The sequence below is a fragment of the Staurois parvus genome, unplaced genomic scaffold (genome assembly GCF_062004578.1).
Source record: "Staurois parvus isolate SC_StPar_1 unplaced genomic scaffold, SC_StPar_1.0 ptg000003l, whole genome shotgun sequence".
In the NCBI taxonomy this organism is placed as follows: Eukaryota; Metazoa; Chordata; class Amphibia; order Anura; family Ranidae; genus Staurois; species Staurois parvus.
In genome coordinates this window covers 220,349-244,662 of record NW_028317799.1, presented here as the reverse complement: position 1 = coordinate 244,662, position 24,314 = coordinate 220,349, and the positions used below count along the sequence as shown (strand labels likewise).

The 24,314-nt window shown below is 45.3% G+C and overlaps 1 protein-coding gene across 2 annotated transcripts; it reads left to right on the top strand.

Moving 5' to 3' along the window:
* Positions 1–1,097: 1,097 nt before the first annotated feature.
* MAFG (MAF bZIP transcription factor G) lies at positions 1,098–19,647 on the top strand. Of its 2 annotated transcripts, none has more exons than XM_089669551.1 (3): positions 1,098–1,361; positions 8,855–8,921; positions 16,708–19,647. In XM_089669551.1, exons 2-3 carry the CDS (start codon positions 8,880–8,882, stop codon positions 17,158–17,160), a joined length of 495 nt encoding a protein of 164 aa, XP_089525677.1. In that variant the 5' UTR covers positions 1,098–1,361; positions 8,855–8,879; the 3' UTR covers positions 17,161–19,647. The 2 variants fall into 2 exon arrangements, with proteins under 2 accessions (XP_089525677.1, XP_089525603.1); XM_089669477.1 differs by lacking the exon at positions 1,098–1,361 and adding an exon at positions 8,525–8,760.
* The last annotated feature ends 4,667 nt before the right edge of the window (positions 19,648–24,314 follow it).

Below are 24,314 nucleotides of genomic sequence, written 5' to 3'. Positions count from 1 at the left end.
AGACAGCTATACATTATTCTTTCTATTTTATTCTATTCTGTTTTCTATTCTTTTTGAAATTCAAATTTGGAAGACATTCTTATACACACAGTCTGTAAAGGAAATCAGCAATATGGTTACATTTTTAATTTATTTGAAGTCGATTTAATTTTCAAATTTGATTTGAATTTTATTTTGTTCTGTCGGGTTCTTTTAAATTTGATCCTATTGAGATTTGGAAATTTAGATACCGCCGAATCTCTGAATAACAACACTTCCGGATGAATTTTGATTCAAAACAATACAAACCACACATGTCTAAACAACCAACCCAACAACATTTCTGCCTGTGGCCATCCTGAGTGAGGGCAGATGGTTCATGTATTGTTTACTTCCTGGAATCTATGTGCCCTTAGCTCAGGCTTGCAGGCAGGAGAATGTGCATAGCTGAGAAAACCCCTTTTCCCCTCCTGAAGACTCCTGGGATGTAGAGCATCCTTTGCCTAGGCCAGAAACCAGGAAGTTGCTGAAGAAATTGAATTAAAAAAATAAAGGTGAAAACAAGTAAATATGATCTACTTTCCTATTTATTTACTAATACTAGCAACATAAAGAAAATAGTTCATGTTGCTTGAGAGAGTGAAATTCCCCTTTCATGTAACATCATCTTTTACCCAAAAATTAGATATTATATTATGTTTGTGCACTAAAATCCATTAAAGTGTTTTTTTTCCATAACAATTAGCATTTTCTAAATAGCTGCACCAATATTGTGTGACATAAATTGCAACAGCACTCAGTTTATTCTCCAGGGCCTCTGCTTATGGAAATGACATCATGGTTAGCAGATTTTTTAACAAGTGTATGAAAAATGTTAAAATTGATCCAGATAGCAAGTGGTTAAAGCCTGGGGCTGTCCCTGGACATCAGTGAGGTATGGTAAAACGTCCCTGGAAATCGTTCCAGCATACACTGACAGCGGTGCCTCCTGACGTTGTAAGACAGGTGCGCTTTGACAGCATGCCCACCAACAAGATGGCGGTGCGGCCGCTAGGTGTCGCTGGTCTGCTAAGAGACGCTCGCCTTTCCCTGCACTGCAACGTCAGGTGGCCACACCCCCTGATCCGACGGCGCTCCATCAATGGCATCACGTGACCCAAACATCAGATGACGTCTTCCCCGGCGTGAGGACTCAGTGTTTCGGGCTCCACGCCTGACCTGTTCGTCGACTTCCGGGCCCGAGAGTCACATGATCATCTAACCGGGGGCTGCCCGGTCTGACGTGAGCGCCCCCCCGGGCTCCTCCCACAGTGAGAGCGTGACGTCACCGGGGAGATGAGGTCATGAAGAAGAAGACGAAGGGGAGGAGTTGTGATTGACAGGTGACTACTGGGGTGATGGGGGGCTGAGTGCGGGCTGGGGGTGTCCCTGTCACTGCCGGTTCACCAAATGTGCTGTGTGTGCCGCTTCTGTCATTTTATGTTGTAGCATCATCATAGGTACCCCCTCCCCCATCATCATAGGTACCCTGCCCCTCCCCCATCATCATAGGTACCCCCTCCCCCATCATCATAGGTACCCCCTCCCCATCATCATAGGTACCCCCACCCCCATCATCATAGGTACCCCCTCCCCCATCATCATAGGTACCCTGCCCCTCCCCCATCATAAGTACCCCCTCCCCCATCATCATAGGTACCCCCTCCCCCATCATCATAGGTACCCTGTCCCTCCACCATCATAAGTACCCCCTCCCCATCATAAGTACCCCCTCCCCATCATCATGACTACCCCCTCCCCCATCATCATAGGTACCCCCTACCCCATCATCATAAGTACCCCCTCCCCCATCATCATAGGTACCCTGCGCCTCCCCCATCATCATAGGTACCCCCTCCCCTATCATCATAGGTACTCTGCCCCTCCCCCATCATCATAGGTATCCTGCCCCTCTACCATCATCATAGGTATTCTGCCCCTCCCCCATCATCATAGCTACCCCCTCCCCCATCATCATAGGTACCATGCCCCTCCCCCATCATTATCACCAGTACCCCTCCCCCATCATCATTGGTACCCAATCGCCCATCATCATCATCATAGGTACCCCCTACCCTATCATCATAGGTACTCTGTCCCTCCTCCATCATCTTAGGTACCCTGCTCCTCCCCCATCATCATCATCAGCACCCCTCCCCCATCATCATCAACATCATCATAGGTACCCTGCTCCTCCCCCCCACCATCATTGGTACCCTGCTCCTCCCCCCACCATCATTGGTACCCTGCTGCTCCCTTTATTATCATCAGTATCCACCCCCCTCCCCCTTCATCATCGGTATCTTGCCCCTCCCACCATTATCATCCTCAGTACCCCTCCTCCCATCATCATCATTGGTACCCTGCCCGCCCCCATCATCATCATCAGTACCCCTCCTCCCATCATCATCATTGGTACCCTGCCCCTCCCCCATCGTCATCATCAGTACCCTTCCTCCCATCATCATCATTGGTACCCTGCCCCACCCCCATCGTCATCATCAGTACCCCTCCTCCCATCATCATCATTTGTACCCTGCCCCACCCCCATCGTCATCATCAGTACCCCTCCTCCTAATATCATCATTGGTACCCTGCCCCTCCCCCATCGTCATCATCAGTACCCCTCCTTCTATTTTGATCATTGGTACCCTGCCCCTCCCTCATCATCATTATCAGTACCCCGTCCCTCCCCCATCGTCATCATCAGTACCCCTCCTCCCCAATCATCATAGGTACCCCCCGCTTGTGTACCCCTATAATCCTCATCTATGTACCCCCTGCTTATGTACCCCTATATCTCTATATTCTTCATCTATGTACCCCCTGCTTGTGTACCCCTATAATCCTCATCTATGTACCCCTATAATATACTGTATGTCGGTGTCTCACGGAAAGGTCCCAATCTCCCCTTGCGATCGGGACCTTTTCCGATCATGTGACCGCCATGACAGCAAATCACGGTGGTCACATGATCCTAAAACCCTGCCTCCCTGCATTTGAAACCCCTTAAAGGGGCGGGAGGCGCCGGCGTGAAGAGTTTAAAAATCTGGAAAACAAGATTGATCTGTATGTACGCATCCCATGACTTTGTCTGTGTACGGCTCGGTTCACAGCTATGCAGTTTGCGCTTGATCCAATTCTGCATTGCGTTTTGCGTTTTTGCTGCATTTTGCGGTTATTTTTTTATTTGCTTGTTGCTAGGCAGATTTAAAATGACTCAAAAACGCACTAATTGGTTTTCTGCAGCATTTCCATTGAAGTCTATAGAACCAAAAACGCAACTTTTGGCGTTCAAAGTCTCTGACCCTTTCCAAAAAACGCAGCAGGTGAAAGCGTGGAGATGTGAACCCGTCCCATAGGAAATCACGTTAAATGGACTGTACTGTGTCTCTGCAAAACGCTGCAGAAAATGCTTAGGTGTGAACCTGATGTCCTCACTGCCCCCTGCTCCTCCTCCCAGCATTGGACTTTATACCTTTCTTCATAGGCCTATGTAACTGTCATTTGTACCTTGGAAAAGTCTTCACACCCCTGGACATTTTCCACATTTTGTCATATTACAACCAAAAACCATAATGTATTTTATTGGGATTTTATGTGATAAACCAACACAAAGTGGCACATAATTGTGAAGTGGAAGGAAAATAAATGGTTTTCAAAATTGTTTACAAATAAATATCAGAAAAGTGCAGCTTGTATTTGTATTCATTCCTTGCCCGGCCTGTCAGTTTAGGTGGACGGCCATGTCTTGGTAGGTTTGCAGTTGTGCCGTACTCTTTCCATTTTCAGATGATGGATTGAACAGTACTCCGTGAGATGTGCAAAGCTTGGGATATTTTTTCATAACCTAACCCTGCTTTAAACTTCTCCACAACTTTATCCCTGGCCTGTCTGGTGTGTTCCTTGGCCTTCATGATGTTGTTTGTTCACTAATGTTCTCTAACAAACCTCTGAGGGCTTCACAGAACAGCTGTATTTATACTGAGATTAAATTACACACAGGTGGACTCTATTTACTAATTGGGCGATTTCTGAAGGCAATTGGTTCCACTAGATTTTAGTTAGGGGTATCAGAGTAAATGGAGCCGAATACAAATGCACATCACACTTTACAGATATTTATTTGTAAAAAAAATTGAAAACCACTTATTTTCCTTCCACTTCACAATTATGTGCCACTTTGTGTTGGTTTATCACATCAAATCCCAATAAAATACATGATGGTTTTTGGTTGTAATGTGACAAAATGTGGAAAATTTCCAGGGGTGTGAAGACTTTTCCAAGGCACTGTATATCCCAGCATATGGAATATAGTAATCTTGAATAGCTGGTGGTAAGAAGTCCAATCCATGATCTTTAGGCTCCATGTACACTGCAGCTGATAAACTGACGTTCAGGAGCTTTTCTGCATCTTTTTCAGCAGCCCCTGAACTCTCCCTAATGTTTTCCGATGAGTCCATCTACACATCGTCCTTTACAGGCAGTTGAGTTTACAGTTGTTTTTTTTAACGCACCAAATTTGTGTTCAGGAGTAGATTTTATCAGCGTTTCAAATGCATGTAAATGCTGTTAACCGCGTTTATTTGCGTTTATAAGCGTTTGCGTTTAGAAGCGTTTTTTTTTTAACTGTGCCATATCCAGATGCTGTCCAGAGCCTTTTTTCATCATCAGAAATGCATGCAAAACGTTTTCTATGTATTCAAATGGACCCGGTACGTGTGTGAACGCAGCTAACCGCATTTATAAGCGTTTGTGTTTGGAAAATTTTTTCAACTCTTCCATTTCCAGATGCTGTCCAGAGCCTTTTGTCATCATAATACTAATACTGGAATCCGCTACTCTTCCAACCACTCCATCCCCCACAGCTAGTTACCTTTTGTACCACTAGCCCCTCCCTCCTAGATTGTAAGCTCCCAGGATCAGGGCCCTCTAATCCCTCTTGTACTGAACTGTATTGTCTCCCTCCATAATGTAAAGCACTGAGCAAACTGTCGGCGCTATATAAGTCCTGTATAATAATAATAATCATGAAAAATGCATGCAAAGCGTTTTCCCGGTACTTAAAGGGACCCGGTACACCATACTTTGAGGTTTCACATGAAAGAAAATATGTTAGACACTGCTGCAATAATTTCTGCACAGAAATGAGCTGGAACACATCCAAACACCACAAAAAAAAAAAGACAGCTAATCTCAACACATACTGCTGTCTCTGCTTCTGCTCTCTCTATTTCTCTCAAAATGTCTGAAATAGTTATTTTTTTTACTATTTTCAGCTCATTCTGGGCATTTTGCACGGTCTCCTGAGGTTATCTTTAAAAATCGCTTCTAAACGCAAACGGTCATACATGCGGTATGCAAACGTGACTAAACAGATGTTTTTTAACCTCCTAGCAGTCTGATTATGTCCATATTTCTGTGCTGAAAGCGGTACATTTTTTTGCATGGAAATACGTATTTTTTTTATTGTAGGCTGTAATTTTTAGGAATAACTCCCTGAAATCTGTCCGAACAAGAGTCTAGTAAACATCCCGGGTATGATAAAATTTGAAACACGAAATCATAAATTATAATTTAATAAATAATCATAAAAAATAATAATATAATAATAATAAATTTAATTCAATAATATAATCAAACCAAAAACACTGAAATTTGAAATAGAGCGCCAAGTTCGCACATCACTGAGCAAAGTCGCAGAATCGTTTTCAGTGTCTGATGAGGAATTTCCCCCACGAATCATTATCACTCAATTCTGCAAGTGGTTCTGATTTACTATCGCTGTTCTCTAGCTGTTCTAAAACCGCTTTTGACCTAAAGGGACGCTTTTTGGACGCCATGGACGTTTCTCAGTTTCCAGGCAGAAAGAACAGTAAAAATGCAGGCGGGGCGCCGGACAAAGCACTCGGGACAAAATGTATGTGAAATGGTTTGATACAGGAATTATTATTATTATTATTATTATACAGTATTTATAAAGCGCCAATAGTTCGCTCAGCGCTTTACATTACAAAGGGGGACAGAACATGTGACAGAACAATACCAATACAATGCAAAACATGAGGGGATCGAGGGCCCTGCTCTTTCGAGCATACAATCTAGGAATGTTATACTATGTGATTTTAGTGTATTTACCGTATTTTTCGCTCCATAAGACGCACTTTTTTCCCCCCAAAAAAGGGGGGAAAATGTTAGTGCGTCTTATGGAGCGAATATGGAGCGGCCGGTCCGGTATTTCCACCGCCGCCGTGTCAGAATACCGGGCCGGCCACTCAGCTCTGCAGAGGGACCTTATGGAGATGACTGCTGACCTTTGGGGAGGTGGGGAGCGGGTACCTGAATTTGACAGGTACCCGCTCTTACTTCCGCGGAGTTGTTCTTTGATCTTACCTGTTCCTCTATCCAGCCGCGCGCTGTCTTCCCGGCTTCTGTAGTGTGGGAGCTGGGCTTGACAGCCGGGTGCCAAGTGCGCATGAGCGAGAAGCGGTGCTTTTTGTGAATGGTAAGGTGGTACCTGGGACACATGACAGATCCCAGAAGGCGCCGGACCAATCACAAAGCGCAGCGCTTCTCGCTCATGTGCACTGGGCATCCGGCTGTCCGCCGAACGCCCACACTACAGAAGCCGGGTAGACAGCGCGCGGCTGGATAGAGGAACAGGTAAGATCAAAGAACAACTCCGCGGAAGTAAGAGCGGGTACCTGTCAAATTCAGGTACCCGCTCCCCACCTCCCCAAAGGTCAGCAGTCATCTCCTGCACTGTCTGCAGTCTCTGGTCATATCCTGCACTGTCTGCAGTCTCTGGTCATCTCCTGCACTGTCTGCAGTCTCTGGTCATCTCCTGCACTGTCTGCAGTCTCTGGTCATCTCCTGCACTATGTCTGCAGTCTCTGGTCATCCCCTGTACTGTGTCCGCAGTCTCTGGTCATCCCCTGTACTGTGTCCGCAGTCTCTGGTCATCTCCTGTACTGTGTCCGCAGTCTCTGGTCATCTCCTGTACTGTGTCCGCAGTCTCTGGTCATCCCTGTACTGTGTCCGCAGTCTCTGGTCATCTCCTGTACTGTGTCTGCAGTCTCTGGTCATCCCTGTACTGTGTCCGCAGTCTCTGGTCATCTCCTGTACTGTGTCTGCAGTCTCTGGTCATCCCTGTGCTGTCCGCAGTCTCTGGTCATCCCTGTGCTGTCCGCAGTCTCTGGTCATCCCCTGTACTTTCCGCAGTCTCTGGTCATCCCTGTGCTGTTCGCAGTCTCTGGTCATCCCCTGTACTGTCCGCAGTCTCTGGTCATCCCCTGTACTGTCCGCAGTCTCTGGTCATCCCCTGTACTGTGTCCGCAGTCTCTGGTCATCCCCTGTACTGTGTCCGCAGTCTCTGGTCATCCCCTGTACTGTGTCCGCAGTCTCTGGTCATCTCCTGTACTGTGTCCGCAGTCTCTGGTCATCTCCTGTACTGTGTCCGCAGTCTCTGGTCATCCCTGTACTGTGTCCGCAGTCTCTGGTCATCTCCTGTACTGTGTCTGCAGTCTCTGGTCATCCCTGTACTGTGTCCGCAGTCTCTGGTCATCTCCTGTACTGTGTCCGCAGTCTCTGGTCATCCCTGTACTGTGTCCGCAGTCTCTGGTCATCCCCTGTACTGTGTCTGCAGTCTCTGGTCATCGCTGTACTGTGTCCGCAGTCTCTGGTCATCCCCTGTACTGTGTCCGCAGTCTCTGGTCATCTCCTGTACTGTCTGCAGTCCATTAGTTCAGAATTTTTTTTTCCTGTTTTCTGCCTCTAAATCCTAGGTGCGTCTTATGGTCAGGTGCATCTTATGGAGCGAAAAATACGGTAGTGAATGTCACTTTTTGTCATTTTCAAATTTCCCGCCAGTTCCGTCCCCATACGTCCAGACGCTTGCAGGGGATGGAACCCAGGTGACAGATTCCGGCATTGGACATTACAGGGGACACTGCAGGAGGGACATCGCGGGAGCGCAGGACAAGGTAAGTGATCGAGGGATCGCGGAGCAGCCGCAGTGTATTCCTGAGTGTAGCTCGGGGTTACCGCTTGTGGTGCTGAAACTTTACCCCGAGCTACACTCGGGAATACCTCCAGGGAGGTTAACCTAAGTCTTCCAGCAGTCAGCTTCCATCGGTCAGAAGTGTCCATGGAGCCTTATTCTGCAGGCTGGTATTTATAGCAATCCCCCTATGGTCTAACAAAAGCCGACATACAAGAAGTTGGAACGGCCCATTAAATTGCAATCCTATTTGTCCGTCTAAAAGTCTTCGCCTCGTTGATGAAAAAATCATTCGATGGGAGAAGAATCGAACAGAAGAGACCGCCGTCCATTGCCACGGGACACCTCTCCATTATCACAGCTGTTGTTGTTGTGGAGTTATTTTTAGCAGCGTATAGATAGTAGAGAGGTAACCAGCCGCCCTCACAGACTATTCTGGGTATTACTTGTAAGATCAGCAGATCTGCCTTCCGATAAAAAAAAAAAGGCGACTGGCGGTGTTGCTCCCGGCTTTGTATGTATGTATATATATCACACACAGGATACTGCATGCTGCCGTCTGATACACGCACTCTGCTGACTCAGCATGACTCGCCTGCTCAGCACTTCTTCCCCTCCCAGATTATTTTTAAAGTTAGGTTCCCCCCCCCCGGGGGATTGTTATTGGTGTACGTCCGCTGTTAGGGAAAGTCCTCATTAGTGGAGGTGGCTTGCCAGGACTCGGGTCCCATGGACAGCGCTGGGTGAGCGGAGATGAAGGGCGCAGCGTAGGGAATTATTTGTGAACTGTGTCTGCTGAGGTCATTCTCACACATTGACTGCTCTCTGTCTCTCTAGTTTGCTGACACACGGTTCCCAGGGCATGACGACTCTCATCAGCAAGGGAAACAGCAAAGCTCTGAAGGTAAGAGGAGTGCGGCCGCCGGAAAAGGTGGTGGAATGTCTGCTTTTGGTCGCTAGCTTTTACGAGCTGTCAGAATGACAGCTGGCATTTAAAGCGTGTGTAAACATAAGAACAAACATGCCATGTGTTACAGCCTATGGGCTTTTGATGTGGTGGCTGCATTCGTTTTCTGTTTTCAGGTTATTTATATTCACCTGGTGAGCCTGCCGGTAATGCAGCCCATACATGGTTCGAATTCCAAACGATTTTTCATCCGAAAAATCGGAGACGTTGTTCGCTCGGTAATCCAATGGTGCCATCATTGATTTCAAAAATCGGCCGGCGAAGTCATAAAGTTCACCCCATATAACATGCAAAACTTATGCAGTAATGCAGGCCATACATGGTTCGAATTCCGAACAATTTTTCATACGAAAATCAGAAACGTTGTGCACTCGGTAATCCGATGGTGCCATCATTGATTTAGAAAATCGGCCGACCAAGTCATGGCCAGTATTGCAGGCCATACATGGTTCGAATTCCGAACGATTTTCCGTCCGAAAAATCGGAGACGTCGTTCGCTCGGTAATCCGATGGTGCCATCATTGATTTCGAAAATCGGCCACCCAAGTCATGGCCAGTATTGCAGGCCATACATGGTTCGAATTCCGAACGATTTTCCTTCCGAAAAATCGGAGACGTCGTTCGCTCGGTAATCCGATGGTGCCATCATTGATTTCGAAAATCGGCCACCCAAGTCATGGCCAGTATTGCAGGCCATACATGGTTCGAATTCCGAACGATTTTCCTTCCGAAAAATCGGAGACGTCGTTCGCTCGGTAATCCGATGGTGCCATCATTGATTTCGAAAATCGGCCGACCAAGTCATAAAGTTAACCCCATATAACATGCAAAACTTATGCAGTATTGCAGGCCATACATGGTTTGAATTTCGAACGATTTTTCGTCTGAAAATCGGAGACGTCGTTCGTTCGGTAATCCGATGGTGCCATCATTGATTTAGAAAATCGGCCACCCAAGTCATGGCCAGTAATGCAGGCCATACGTGGTTCGAATCCCGAACGATTTTTCACCTGAAAATCAGAAATTTCGTTCACTCGGTAATCCGATGGTGTCATCATTTATTTAAAAAATCGGCCGACCAAGTCAAAAAGTTCACCCCATATAACATGCAAAAGTTATGCAGTAATGCAGGCCATACATGGTTTGAATTCCGAACAATTTTTCGTCCGAAAATCGGAAACGTTGTTCGCTTGGTAATCCGATGGTGCCATCATAGATTTCGAAAATCGGCCGACCAAGTCATAAAGTTCACCCCATATAACTTGCAAAACTTATGCAGTAATGCAGGCCATACATGGTTCGAATTTCGAACAATTTTTCGTCCGAAAATCAGAAACGTCGTGCACTCGGTAATCCGATGGTGCCATCATTGATTTCGAAAATTGGCCAACCAAGTCATGGCCAGTAATGCAGGCCATACGTGGTTCGAATCTCGAACGATTTTTCATCCGAAAATCAGAAATTTTGTTCACTCGATAATCCGATGGGGCCATCATTGATTTAAAAAATTGGCCGACCAAGTCAAAAAGTTCACCCCATATAATATGCAAAAGTTATGCAGTAATGCAGGCCATACATGGTTCGAATTCCGAACAATTTTTCGTCCGAAAATCGGAAACGTCGCTCGCTTGGTAATCCGATGGTGCCATCATTGATTTCAAAAATCGGCCGACCAAGTCATAAAGTTCACCCCCTATAACAGGCAAAACTTTTGTTCCTTCCAGGTCACGGCTCATGCGCATATTCTTTACGGAAAACGATCGTACGATTGGACCATCATTGAGTGGAAAATCGTCCATTTTTCACAAATTTTCCAACATGCCCGATCACCAAAAAGGGGAGGAACCATGAAAATCGGCCGCTGCCATTGACCCACTAACAGAGTGAAAATTAGCCGATTATTCTTAGGTCCGATTTTCTGATTAAAAATCGGTCAATTTTCAACCTGTGTATGGCCGGCCTAACTCACTTTCTGTCGTAGGGTGACAACGCTTGCTTGCCATTCTGTATCTATGGAGGAGCAGCATTGTCACACAAGGACAGGAAGTAGTTCAGCACTACAGAACAACTCCCCCCTTCTTCCTCTCCTTAAAGCGGAGTTCCACCCAAAAGGGGAAGTTCCGCTTTAGTGGCCCATGTACACTGCAGCTGATAAACTCACGTTTAGGAGCTGTTCTGCGTTTTTTTTCAGCAGCCCCTGAACTCCCCATGTACACATCTTCGTTTACAGGCATTTGAGTTTACAGTCGTTTTTTTGAACACAGAAAACTTGCGTTCAGCAGTTGATTTTAGCAGCGTTTCAAATGCAAAACGCTTGTAAACGTGGCTAAACATGGCAAATCACATTTGTAAGTGTTTGCGTCTGAAATTTTTTTTTTAACTCTTCCAGTTCCTGATGCTGTCCAGAGCCTTTTTTCATCATGAAAAATGCATGCAAAGCGTTTTCAATGTACTCAGATGGACAAAACACTGAACACAGGATGTTCCTACCAAGCTTGTCACACATTGTAATTACCAATTCACACCTCAGCCCACCTCCCACCCTTGGAAACAAAAGATATGTTAATGACCATTCACACCTCAAATTCCTCATGAAGACCCCCTGCCAGGTGGCCTTAATGACTCCCTCCACCAGACACCTTTCCCACCCTTGGAAACAAAAGACATGTTAATGAGCAACTCACACCTAAGATGATCTCAACACATACTGCTGTCTCTGCTTCTACTCTCTGTACTTCTCTGAAACAGTCTGAAATAGTTAATAATTTACCACTTTTCAGTACATTCTGGGCATTTGGGAGGTTCTCCTGTGCTTATCTTTAGAAAAAATGCTTCTAGTCGCAAACGCACATAAACGCGGCTAAACAAACATTTTTTAACCTACGTTTTCCAGCAGTCAGCTGGAACAGGTACAAGTAATGTGGCATACGTATGTTGTGTGTACAGTGATTAGGCTCAGGTCTTATTTGACTGAGGCTCTTTAAGCCCCTCCCACTGTTCCATTTGGCCACACCCACAATTTGGCACGGCACGCTGCACCTACCACTTTACTCCTTTATCTAGTTTTTTTGGGGTTGTGTGTGCAGGGGTGGGGGTTGAGAAATGATCAGCCCCGGGTGTCAGATAGGCTAGCTATTCCACTGGCAGGATCATGTGGTATTTTTTTATTTTGCACTTATTGAACAGATACAGAACAAAACGGAGGAAAGAAGAGAAGTTCATTGTTGGGGTTTACTTACACTTTAAAGTGTTTCTAATTCCAAGAGCAGAATGTAATATATTGCATCTTACCAGTTTTTGACATTTCTATGGACCTATTCATACTTATGCGTGGCAGCAACGCACGCTAGAAACGTGCATGGCCACGACGCATGCCAACACACCTCTGTGTGCGATGCCTTGCGGTGTCCTTCATTGTCAATGGCACCACAGCACACAGTACAGTACAGTAGAGTGCAATGTATGACTCCGCACAGTTGTTTTTTGTTTTTTTTGCTGTGCTGTGAACAAATCTCATAACAGTGAAACGTGGGCACATGGGGGTTAATTTACTAAAACTGGAGAGTGCAAAATCTGGTGAAGCTGCGCATGGCAGCCAATCAGCTTCTAACTTCAGCTTGTTCAATTAGAGCGTTACTAAACCCACAACAGTAGAATCAGTCTGTAGATGCAATAAAGCATGCTTGTTATACTCACTGTGGAATCTAAGGAGTTAATCCTCCGCATTGTGTAAAAAAGGCTGTTTGATCCTGTCTTCTCAGATCCTCCCCTACTTCTACTGTCCCCAAGCCATCTGCTGATAGTACAGAGCTCTAGGAGTCACTCTGCACATGCTTGGTTTAGTGTGTATTGCTAGTGAGTTGTTTTTTTTTCTTTGGGAGGGTGCATGTGATCAGTACAGGGCCTATCAGTGCTGTCCATACAGAGCGTCAGGGTCAGGCAGCCTCATAGGACAGTCAGAGGAGAATGAAAACTCCTCTTACAAGCTTTAACCAGTGCTCGGCCGAACACTGATAGAAGTCACAAGACTGCTTTATACTGCTGATGAGAAAAGGTATTTAGCAGTTTATATTTGCTACATTAATTGATTTTCCATGTTCTGTGTACTGTGGGAGACCAGATATAGTGAATTCAGGGTCCGGGGAGACCAGATATAGTGAATGCAGGGTCCTGGGAGACAAGATATAGTGAATGCAGGGTCTGGGGAAACCAGATATAGTGAATGCAGGGTCCTGGGAGACCAGATATAGTGAATGCAGGGTCCTGGGAGACCAGACGTAGTGAATGCAGGGTCCTGGGAGACCAGATATAGTGAATGCAGGGTCCTGGGAGACCAGATATAGTGAATGCAGAGTCCTGGGAGACCAGACGTAGTGAATGCAGGGTCCTGGGAGACCAGATATAGTGAATGCAGGGTCCTGGGAGACCAGATATAGTGAATGCAGAGTCCTGGGAGACCGGATATAGTGAATGCTGGGTCTTGGTAGACCAGATATGGTGAATGCAGGGTCTGGAGAGACCAGATATAGTGAATGCAGGGTCTGGGGAGACCAGATATAGTGAATGCAGGGTCCGGGGAGACCAGATATAGTGAATGCAGGGTCCGGGGAGAGCGGATATAGTGAATGCAGGGTCCTGGGGGACCGGATATAGTGAATGCAGGGTCCGGGGAGACCAGATACAGGGAATGTAGAGTCCTGGGAGACCAGATATAGTGAATGCAGGGTCTGGGGAGACCAGATACAGGGAATGCAGGGTCCGGGTAGAGCGGATATAGTGAATGCAGGGTCTGGGGAGACCAGATATAGTGAATGCAGGGTCTGGGGAGACCAGATATAGTGAATGCAGGGTCCTGGGAGACCAGATATAGTGAATGCAGGGTCTGGGGAGAGCGGATATAGTGAATGCAGGGTCCGGGGAGACCAGATATAGTGAATGCAGGGTCTGGGGAGACCAGATACAGGGAATGCAGGGTCCTGGGAGACCAGATATAGTGAATGCAGGGTCCGGGGAGAGTGGATATAGTGAATGCAGGGTCTGGGGAGACCAGATACAGGGAATGCAGGGTCCTGGGAGACCAGATATAGTGAATGCAGGGTCTGGGGAGAGCAGATATAGTGAATGCAGGGTCCGGGGAGACAAGATACAGGGAATGCAGGGTCCGGGGATTATTGACACTTTAAGCTTTTTTTTGCTTTTTTTTTTTTTTTGTCCTTTTTTTATTTTTCTTGTTTAGAGTGTTTTCTTTGTCCCTTTTGGTCAGGACTTCTGCCATTACAGAGATCTGGAAAGATTGCAGTAAGAGTATAGATATGTTTTGTAAGGCAGATGCAAGTCATGATGAAATCTTTGTACATGTGTTGAGGCTTATGCAGGTCATACACGGGTCGAATTCTGAACACATTTTCTTTAGAAAATCGGAAATTTCGTGCTTATTGTAATGCGATGACGCCATCATTGATTTCGAAGTTCAACCAACCAACCCTTCAATTTCTCCCCATGTTGCTACAGAAAAGAAGTGTCGTGGCCAAGAATTGTATTTTCTTTTCAGGTCACTGCTTTTTATTTCTTGCATGATCCTCCCATCATTGATTTAAAATTCATTGTTTTTCAAAAAAATTCAAACATGCCGGATCACTCAAATTCGTTGGTCACACAAAAATCGTCCTTTTCTCTGACCCACTAATGGTGTGAAATTCGAACGAAAATTCTTAGAAAAGATTTTCGGAAGAAAATTCTTTCAGAATTCAACCCGTTTATGGCCGGCTTTACACATCATCTTTTATACAACATTACACTTTAACCACTTCCAGTCCGGACACTTTCACCCCCTTCCTGTCCAGGCCAATTTTCAGCTTTCAGCGCTATCACACTTTGAATGACAACACTGTACCCATATACATTTTTTAGAGACAGATAAATTTTATTTTGGTGGTATTTATTCACCACTGGGATTTTAATTTTTTTTGCTGGTGTGAATAAATACCAGCATGAAATGAAAAAGTCCAAAAATTTGAAAAAGTGTTTTTCTTATAAAATTTTGCAAATAAAAAATATTTCTTCATAAATCTTGGCCAAAATGTATTCAGCTATCTTTTTAGTAAAAAATAGCCTAAATTAGTTTATAACCAAAAATTATAATTTTTCAACATTTTTTTAATTTTTATTTAATTTTTTTATATTATTATTTGTTTTCTTTTTTTTTTTAACATGCTGTCACCCATAAAGGCTGTAAAAGCAATAATTTCTCCTCTCTGGCTGCCTTCTTACAGCCATTGAGAAATACTGTGCGAGCTGTGATTGGTCACAGCTTGTCACATGGTACAAGGCTGTTGTGAATAGCCCTGTACCATGTGACCTCTGTGATCATTCACAGATTTCATACGTAGTAAGCAATGATGTCAGAAGTGACATCTTGCTTACTACTATTCATGTGATCACTGATTGGCCACTCAGTGATCACATGATCAGGACCTCACACAGAGGTCCCGTACAGCGATCGGTGTCTTCCGGACACAGTGGGGTACCCGGATCGCGGTGCCGCACGCTCCCAGAGAGCCTGCATAAGCAGGGAAGCGGGAGGATGTTTATAAACGGCCACCCGCTCCTGTACTGCTCCCATCCAGCTGTTTATGTACATGGGTCGGACGGGAAGTGGTTAACCTTTGACAAAAACCTGGAAGCTGATTGGTTTCTTGCACAGCTGCACCTAATTTTGCACTCTCCAGTTTTAATAAATGAACCCCATAGTGTCTACATATGATACCGTTATGATAGAAGTCACAAGGCTGCTATATACTGCTGATGAGAAAAGGTATTTAGCAGTTTATATTTGCTACATTAATTGATTTTCCATGTTCTGTGTACTGTGGGAGACCAGATATAGTGAATTCAGGGTCCAAGGAGACCGGATATAGTGAATTCAGGGTCCGGGGAGACCAGATATAGTGAATGCAGGGTCCGGGGAGACCAGATATAGTGAATGCAGGGTCCGGGGAGACTGGATATAGTGAATGCAGGGTCCTGGGAGAGCGGATATAGTGAATGCAGGGTCCGGGGAGACCAGATATAGTGATTTCAGGGTCATGGGAGACCCGATATAGTGAATGCAGGGTCCGGGGAGACCAAATATAGTGAATGCAGGGTCCGGGGAGACCAGATATAGTGAATGCAGGGTCCGGGGAGACCAGATATAGTGAATGCAGGGTCCGGGGAGACCGGATATAGTGAATGCAGGGTCCGGGGAGACCGGATATAGTGAATGCAGGGTCCGGGGAGACCAGATATAGTGAATGCAGGGTCCGGGGAGACCGGATATAGTGAATGCAGGGTCCTGGGAGACCAGATATAGTGAATGCAGGGTCCTAGGAGACCGGATATAGTGAATGCAGGGTCCTGGGAGACGGGATATAATGAATGCAGGGTCCGGGGAGACCAGATATAGTGAATGCAGGGTCCGGGGAGAGCGGATATAGTGAATACAGGGTCCGGGGAGACCAGATATAGTGAATGCAGGGTCCGGGGAGACCAGATATAGTGAATTCAGGGTCCGGGGAGACCAGATATAGTGAATGCGGGGTCCAAGGAGACTGGATATAGTGAATGCAGGGTCCGGGGAGACCAGATATAGTGAATGCAGGGTCCGGGGAGGCCAGATATAGTGAATGCAGGGTCCGGGGAGATGTATACCTGCGTGGTTTGACACCATCTGTTTTACACACAGGTGAAAAGAGAGCCGGGGGAAAATGGCACGAGTCTCACTGATGAAGAACTGGTCACCATGTCTGTGCGGGAGCTGAATCAACATCTCCGTGGCCTGTCCAAAGAGGAAATCATCCAACTGAAGCAGCGGCGGCGCACCCTTAAGAACAGAGGCTATGCCGCTAGCTGCAGAGTGAAACGCGTCACCCAGAAGGAGGAGCTGGAGAAGCAGAAAGCGGAGCTGCAGCAAGAGGTAGAGAAGCTGGCCTCGGAGAACGCCAGCATGCGCCTTGAACTGGACTCTCTTCGCTCGAAGTACGAAGCTCTGCAGAACTTTGCCAGGACTGTCGCACGCAGCCCTATTACTCCTTCAAGAGGACCAATAACACCTGGAGTCAGGCCACTCATCCCCGGCAAAGTGGTCGCCACGAGCGTCATTACCATAGTCAAATCTAAGACAGAGGCGCAATCTTAGGGGTGTGAGAAATCTGGATCCCCTGCCCCTCCTCCTTCACAATCTGTTCCCAAAGCACAAGTAACCCAAAGATTACCGTAAGCAGAGGAGGAACATTAATGCGTGATGTTCAGGAGGCTCCATAATATCACAGTTTGGGTTCTGTGGCAGGGAACATAGGTTGTCCACATCTGAGTATCTGCAGTTAAGGGGAGGTGACACTTGGTGATAGGGTCTCGCCATGCCTCATTCGACCCAGCATCTAAGCACTCTGACCCTCAGCCATTACGAAGACAAGAGGCTGCAAAGCCATCAACACCTTCCAGCTTTGGTTCCCCTGTTGGAACAGTCACTGGTCCTCATGTGCAAAAGTGTCTGGAAAAAAAAATGTCCATGCTGCTTAGGAAAGCCAATCAGATCTCTTGTTTCAGTCACCCATAGAATGAAAGATGGTTGGTTGCCATGAAAAACAAAAAGTGGTCTGTCAACTTTCACCTGAAGCCAGACAGCCAGCTGCTGTGGGTTTTTCCTTTAGTTTCCATGCATATTCCCTCATGGGGCTGACCAATGCAACGGAAGCTAAAGAGGACCTGTAACAGCCAGATGTCATCTTCCAGATGAACCAGGAAGTCTGCTTTTGGATCAGATTTAAAGCTAATCATTCAGCCTTTGGCAAGTGTTAAGAGCTGGTCTTGGTAGCCAATCAAATTGCAATTGTCATGGTAAATGATCACCTGATGGGTTGCCAAGGGCCATTGTTCAGTTCTCAAGAAGCGATGAGAGATGGAAGAGCATTTGTTGGTCTTGGTAGCCAATCAAATTGCAGTTGTCATTGTAAAGATGCACCTAATTGGTTGCCAAGGGCAAATGTTCATTTCTCACCAAGCGATGGGAGATGGAATAGCGTTTGTTGGTCTTGGTAGCCAATCAAATTGCAGTTGTCATTGTAAAGGAGCACCTAATTGGTTGCCAAGGGCAAATGTTCAGTTCTCAACAAGCGATGAGAGATGAAAGAACGTTTGCTGATCTTGGTAGCCAATCAGATTGCAGTTGTCATTCTAAAGGAGCACCTAATTGATTGCCAAGGGCCAATGTTCAGTTCTCAACAAGCGATGAGAGATGGAAGAGCGTTTGCTGGTCTTGGTAGCCAATTAGATTGCAGTTGTCATTCTAAAGGAGCACCTAATTGGTTGCCAAGGGCCAATGTTCAGTTCTTAACAAGCGATGAGAGATGGAAGAACGTTTGCTGGTCTTTGTAGCCAATCAAATTGCAGTTGTCATTGTGAAGGAGCACCTAGTTGGTTGCCAAGGGCCAGAGTTTAGTTCCTAACAAGGGATGAGAGATGGAAGAGCATTTACTTCTTGGCAACCAATCAAATTCCAGTTTTCATTGTAAAGGAACCACTGATTAGTTGCCATGGGCTAGAGTTCAGCTCTCAAACTGAGGATAGCTGAGAGTGTGTGGCTTTGGGCAACCAATCAAATTTCAGCTTTTATTGTAACGGAGCATCTAATTGGTTGATATGGACCAGAGTTCAGCCTTCAGCAAGTTATGGGAGTTGAAGGAGTGTATGCTATACTTGGCAACTAATTACATTTGAGCCATCAATGCAAACAAGCACCTGATTGGTTACCGTGGTACAAAATTCAGTTCTCAACTAGTGATAAGAGCTCGAGGAAAGTATGCTGCACCAGGCAACCAATCAGATTGTAGATGTCATTAAAATGGAGCACCTGAGCCAGAACTGGTGTCATGGTGGGTCATTAGGCTGTAAAGCCTCCCCAAAATGAAGTAGGCTCTCCCACCCCTGAATAGAACATCAATAACATTTCCATTAAATGTACCGTACGCCACACTCTGGTCAACATCTGACACCAGCTCTGCCTTGGGCAACCAATAACCTGCATCTTCATCCCACTGGTTGACATTTTTTCTGGACACTTTTGAACATGGCCGTGTTCTCTGTGCTCAGTTTCCCACGCTTTCCAGCTGTCAGGGTCTCTATCAGTGTATAGTGTGACGTAAGATTGTAGCGCTCGTTGTGGGTCAGTATGTGTAGTTGAATTGTGACGTATGCAGTGCTGTGGCCCGGTCTACGACGTGACGTCTGGTGGTCCTGCTTGTCTGTGGAATTGTGACTGACAACTTCCGGAGTGTCTGTGTGCAGGTTTCCTCTTAGTCTTCACACGTGCGTGCCGTGTACTTTGTGATCTCAGACTATGCTGCTCTTTTTTTCGGGTCGTTGTGTAATTTCGTGCCGTGAGATTATACAGCTTCTGGATCGGTATGTTGTTCCCGTGATGTCTGTACATGTCCCATCGTGGTCCGTGCGAAGTTTTGACGTGGGTTCCTCTTGCTGTGGGTGTTTTTTTTTTTTTTTATGACGTGGTGGAGGCATTTTGACGTTGGTGGTGTCTCTGTGCCAACAATAGATTGCAAGTTTCGTCAGTCGTAGGAGGCTTTTTAAAAATGTATTATTGCTCACAACATTCTGGTACTTGAAGCTATCTTGACTCAATCGTTTGTGAAGCTTGCATGATCCGCCAGCATTCAAGGGCACCAGGACTTCAGTAGTAGACATAATGCTGCAGATGAGGGTCGGGGGAGGAGAAGCTGCATTCAGTTCTTCCAATTAAGATGTTTCTTTTTTTAGTGTTACCATAGAAGTTATAAAGACTATACATCACAGGTGTCAAAACGCTCTCCAGGCCATTTCATGTGGCCCTTGGACCTCTCCTGCAGGTACCCCCTTGTCTCCACCCCTACCTTGTCTCAGCAGAGAGGAGAATAGAACAAATCTGCCAAACCCTCCTCATCCCTACACCCCCTCAACTCTGCCTCCCCTGGTCTCAGCATTCGGCAGACTCTTGTAACTGACTCCTCTGGTCCTCCTCCAGACCCTGCACTTTCTGCTTTCCAGCTCTGCCCCCAAAGAGGGTACATGGTGATCTTAGGGAGGGTGTGGGATTCTTGACACCTGATGTAAAGGACGGTGGGGTGCTCTAGCCATCTAGTCTTACAGATACAACCGAAATTCAAGTCTTAGGCTTGGTTGACACTATTGTGATGGGATTTTGACTCATTTTGCAGTGTGACTTTGATGCAACTTTTATTGCATTTTGGATGCGGTTTGCATTTTCTTTGGGGTCAAATTGCACTGTAAATCACACCAAAGTAGCACATGACCCCTTCCCAAAGTTGCATTGCAGCTGTGTTCATTAATGTGAACGGGCACCATTGGAAGCAATGTTATTATCATCGTCATGCGATCCAAGTCGCATCACATCAGTGTGAACCAGTCCTGAAGGATACTTGTGATGAGGGGTTGTGGCTGTTCCTCAGCTCTGCCAGCACTGTGCACTGCAGCATGAGGGCAGGAATTGCTGTTTTCTCTGAGACAAAATGATATTTTATAGCATTTCCCAGCAAAGATCAATCACAAATCATAACATGGATTATAAAGTGACTCTTCGGTTGGGTTTAACTACTTCCCACCCTGCCTTGGCCTGCCTTTAGGTGGGTTTTTACACCCTGGGGGGGGGCAAGACAGACTGTCTGATCACATGGCTGCCACAGTGGTCCCAGCAGCTTCTGATCATTAGCCCTCATGCATACTTGATGTTTTTACAGCGGCTGTTTTTGGCGTTTGACATTTTTTCTACAGTCAATAAACCCCCCCAGCATGGTATCCTATGTGTCCATGCCCATGTTGGCTGTAATCAACGTTTTTTGGCTGAAAAAAAAAAACAAAACTAGTTGGTTTCTAGAGGAGTTTTCTTAGCTGTAAAAACACTCTAACGCTGGAAAATGCAGCAAAACGCTACAAACTGGCATTTTTGAACATTTTTTTGACTAAACAAAATGCTAAAAAGCACAAATGCATAAAAAAGTGGGAAAACGCAGCTTATCGCGTCAAAACGCTAATGCACAAACGCTAAAAAAAGCTGAAAAACTCACATTTTTAACGTGACTTTGCACAGCGAACGTTACAAGCGTTATGAAAACATCAAGTGTGCATGATGGCTTACTAGAAATGGAGAGCTGTCTTTGACAGCTCAGTCACTGTGTCGGGAGCATTCAATGAGCATGCTCCTAACACGGAGACCTTGGCTGTCCATGGGTGCTTATGTGCGGCATGTAGACATTGCCTCCGCGGCACTAAGGCCTCATGCACACTGTTTTTCTGTGTTTTATAGCGTTTTCTCATTAGCGTTTAGCTACGTTTTTCCGCTTTTAGCTGTTTTTTGACGTTAGCAATTTTTAGCACATGAAAAAAAAAATTGGGGGCTCAAAAATGCCAGTTTGCCACGTTTAACCGTGTTTACCAGCTGAAAAACTGCTCTTGAAACCCACTAGTTCTGGGTTTTTTTTCCAGCCAGAAAACTCCCCTGCCAGAAAACGTTGATTCCAGTCTATGTGTGCATGGACACATAGGATAACATGTTGGGGGGTTTACTGGCTGTAGAAAAAAAAACACGCCAAAAGCTAAAAACAGCTGCTGTAAAAACGCCCAGTCCGCACAAGGCCTTAATGTTTGGTGGAGTAACCCTTTCAGAATACACTAAGGCTAGGTTCACATCTGTACAGGTGGTGCTCTGCATGAAAATCCGTGCAGCTGCACCACCCGCACAAAAGAATGCGGACCTGCGGGCAGGTGCCATTAATTCTAATGGCACACCGCCCGCACTAGAAATCGCAGCTGCACTGAGAATCGAGGTTGCGGTTTCCAAAGAGGTACAGGGACTTCTTTCTCTGTGTGTCACGGGGCACGGGAGTCCATTCAAATGAATAGGCTCTCGTGCCCGCGCAAAACGCGGCCGCATATATGTGAACCAGGGCTTAATCTCAACATAAACCAAGGGCTTCAACCGGTTTTTCTGTGCAGAATATAGTTTATGCAAAATGACAGGTACACTTTAAACCAAAAATTAAAACCACATCACTGCTTTGTGTTTTTGTGTGTGTATATATATATTTATTTAAAATATATTGTGTATGTATGTATGTATATATATATATATATATATATATATATATATATATATATTGTGTGTGAGTATATATATATTTATTTAAAATATATTGTGTATGTATGTATGTATGTATGTATATATATATATATATATATATATATTGTGTGTGAGTATACAGTCATGGCCGAAATTGTTGGCCCCCTTGATATTTTTCCTGAAAATCAAGTATTTCACACAAAAAAGGTATTGCATTAACACATGTTTTGCTATACACATGTTTATTCCCTTTGTATGTATTGGAACAAATATAAAACAGAGGCAGAAAAGCAAATATGACATAATGTCACACAAAACCCCAAAAATGGGCTGGACAAAAGTATTGGCACCCTTAACTTAATATTTGGTTGCACACCCTTTGGAAAACATAACTGAAATCAGTCGCTTCCTATAACCATCAATAAGCTTCTGACACCTCTCACCCGGAATTTTGGACCACTCTTCCTTTGCAAACAGCTCCAGGTCTCTCTTATTGGAAGGACACCTTTTCCCAACAGCAATTTTAAGATCTCTCCACAGGTGTTCAATGGGATTTAGATCTGGGCTCATTGCTGGCCACTTCAGAACTCTCCAGCGCTTCTTTGCCATCCATTTCTGAGTGCTTTTTGACGTATGTTTGGGGTCATTGTCCTGCTGGAAGACCCAGGATCTTGGACGCAAACCCAGCTTTCTGACACTGGGCCCTACAGTGCGACCCAAAATCCTTTGGTAATCCTCAGATTTCATGATGCCTTGCACACAGTCAAGGCACCCAGTGCCAGAGGCAGCAAAACAACCCCAAAACATCATTGAACCTCCACCATATTTTACCGTAGGTACTGTGTTTTGTTCTTTGTAGGCCTCATTCCGTTTTCGGTAAACAGTAGAATGATGTGCTTTACCGAAAAGCTCTATCTTGGTCTCATCTGTCCACAAGACGTTTTCCCAGAAGGCTTTTGGCTTACTCAAGTACATTTTGGCAAACTGTAGTCTTGCTTTTTTATGTCTCTGTGTCAGCAGTGGGGTCCTCCTGGGTCTCCTGCCATAGCGTTTCATTTCATTTAAATGTCGACGGATAGTTCGCGCTGACACTGATGCTCCCTGAGCCTGCAGGACAGCTTGAATGTCTTTGGAACATGTTTGGGGCTGCTTATCCACCATCCGGACTATTCTGCGTTGCAATCTTTCATCAATTTTCCTCATCCGTCCACGACCAGGGAGATTAGCTACAGTGCCATGGGTTGCAAACTTCTTGATAATGTTGCGCACTGTGGACAAAGGCAAATCTAGTTCTCTGGAGATGGACTTGTAACCTTGAGATTGTTGATATTTTGCCACAATTTTGGTTCTCAGGTCCTCAGACAGTTCTCGTCTCCTCTTTCTGTTGTCCATGCTTAGTGTGGCACAGACAGACACACAATGCAAAGGTTAAGTGAACGTCTCTCCTTTTTATCTGCTTTCAGGTGTGATTTCTATATTGCCCACACCTGTTACTTGCCCCAGGTGAGTTTACAGGAGCATCACATGCTTGTAACATTCTTATTTATCCGCAGTTGTGAAAGGGTGCCAATACTTTTGTCCAGCCCATTTTTGGAGGTTTGTGTGACATTATGTCGAATTTGCTTTCTTTCCTCCCTTTTTTTGTTTTGTCCCAATACACACAAAGGGAATAAACATGTGTATAGCAAAACATGTGTTAATGCAATACGTTTCGTGAGAAATACATGATTTCCTGGAGAAATATCAAGGGTGCCAACAATTTCGGCCATGACTGTATATATATATATACATACACACACATATATATATATACATACATACATACATACATATACACTCACACACAATATATATATATATATATATATACATACACAATATATTTTAAATATATATATATATATATATAAATGTGTATATATATATATGCACACATATACACACCGGTGCCTGCCACTCCTCCAATCCTCTTGTGCAGCATCATGTCTTCTACACATAATAGACTGATCTTACTTGACTTTTGCGCAGTTCACACGGAAAGCAGCATATCTTATGTGCACTGAACCTTCCATCCTCTTCCAGCCATCTCTGACTTTCAGGATGGTGACGCATTCCTTCTTTACTAGATTACTATCCGGTCAGTTCTCAGACCTCCCCTCCTGTTT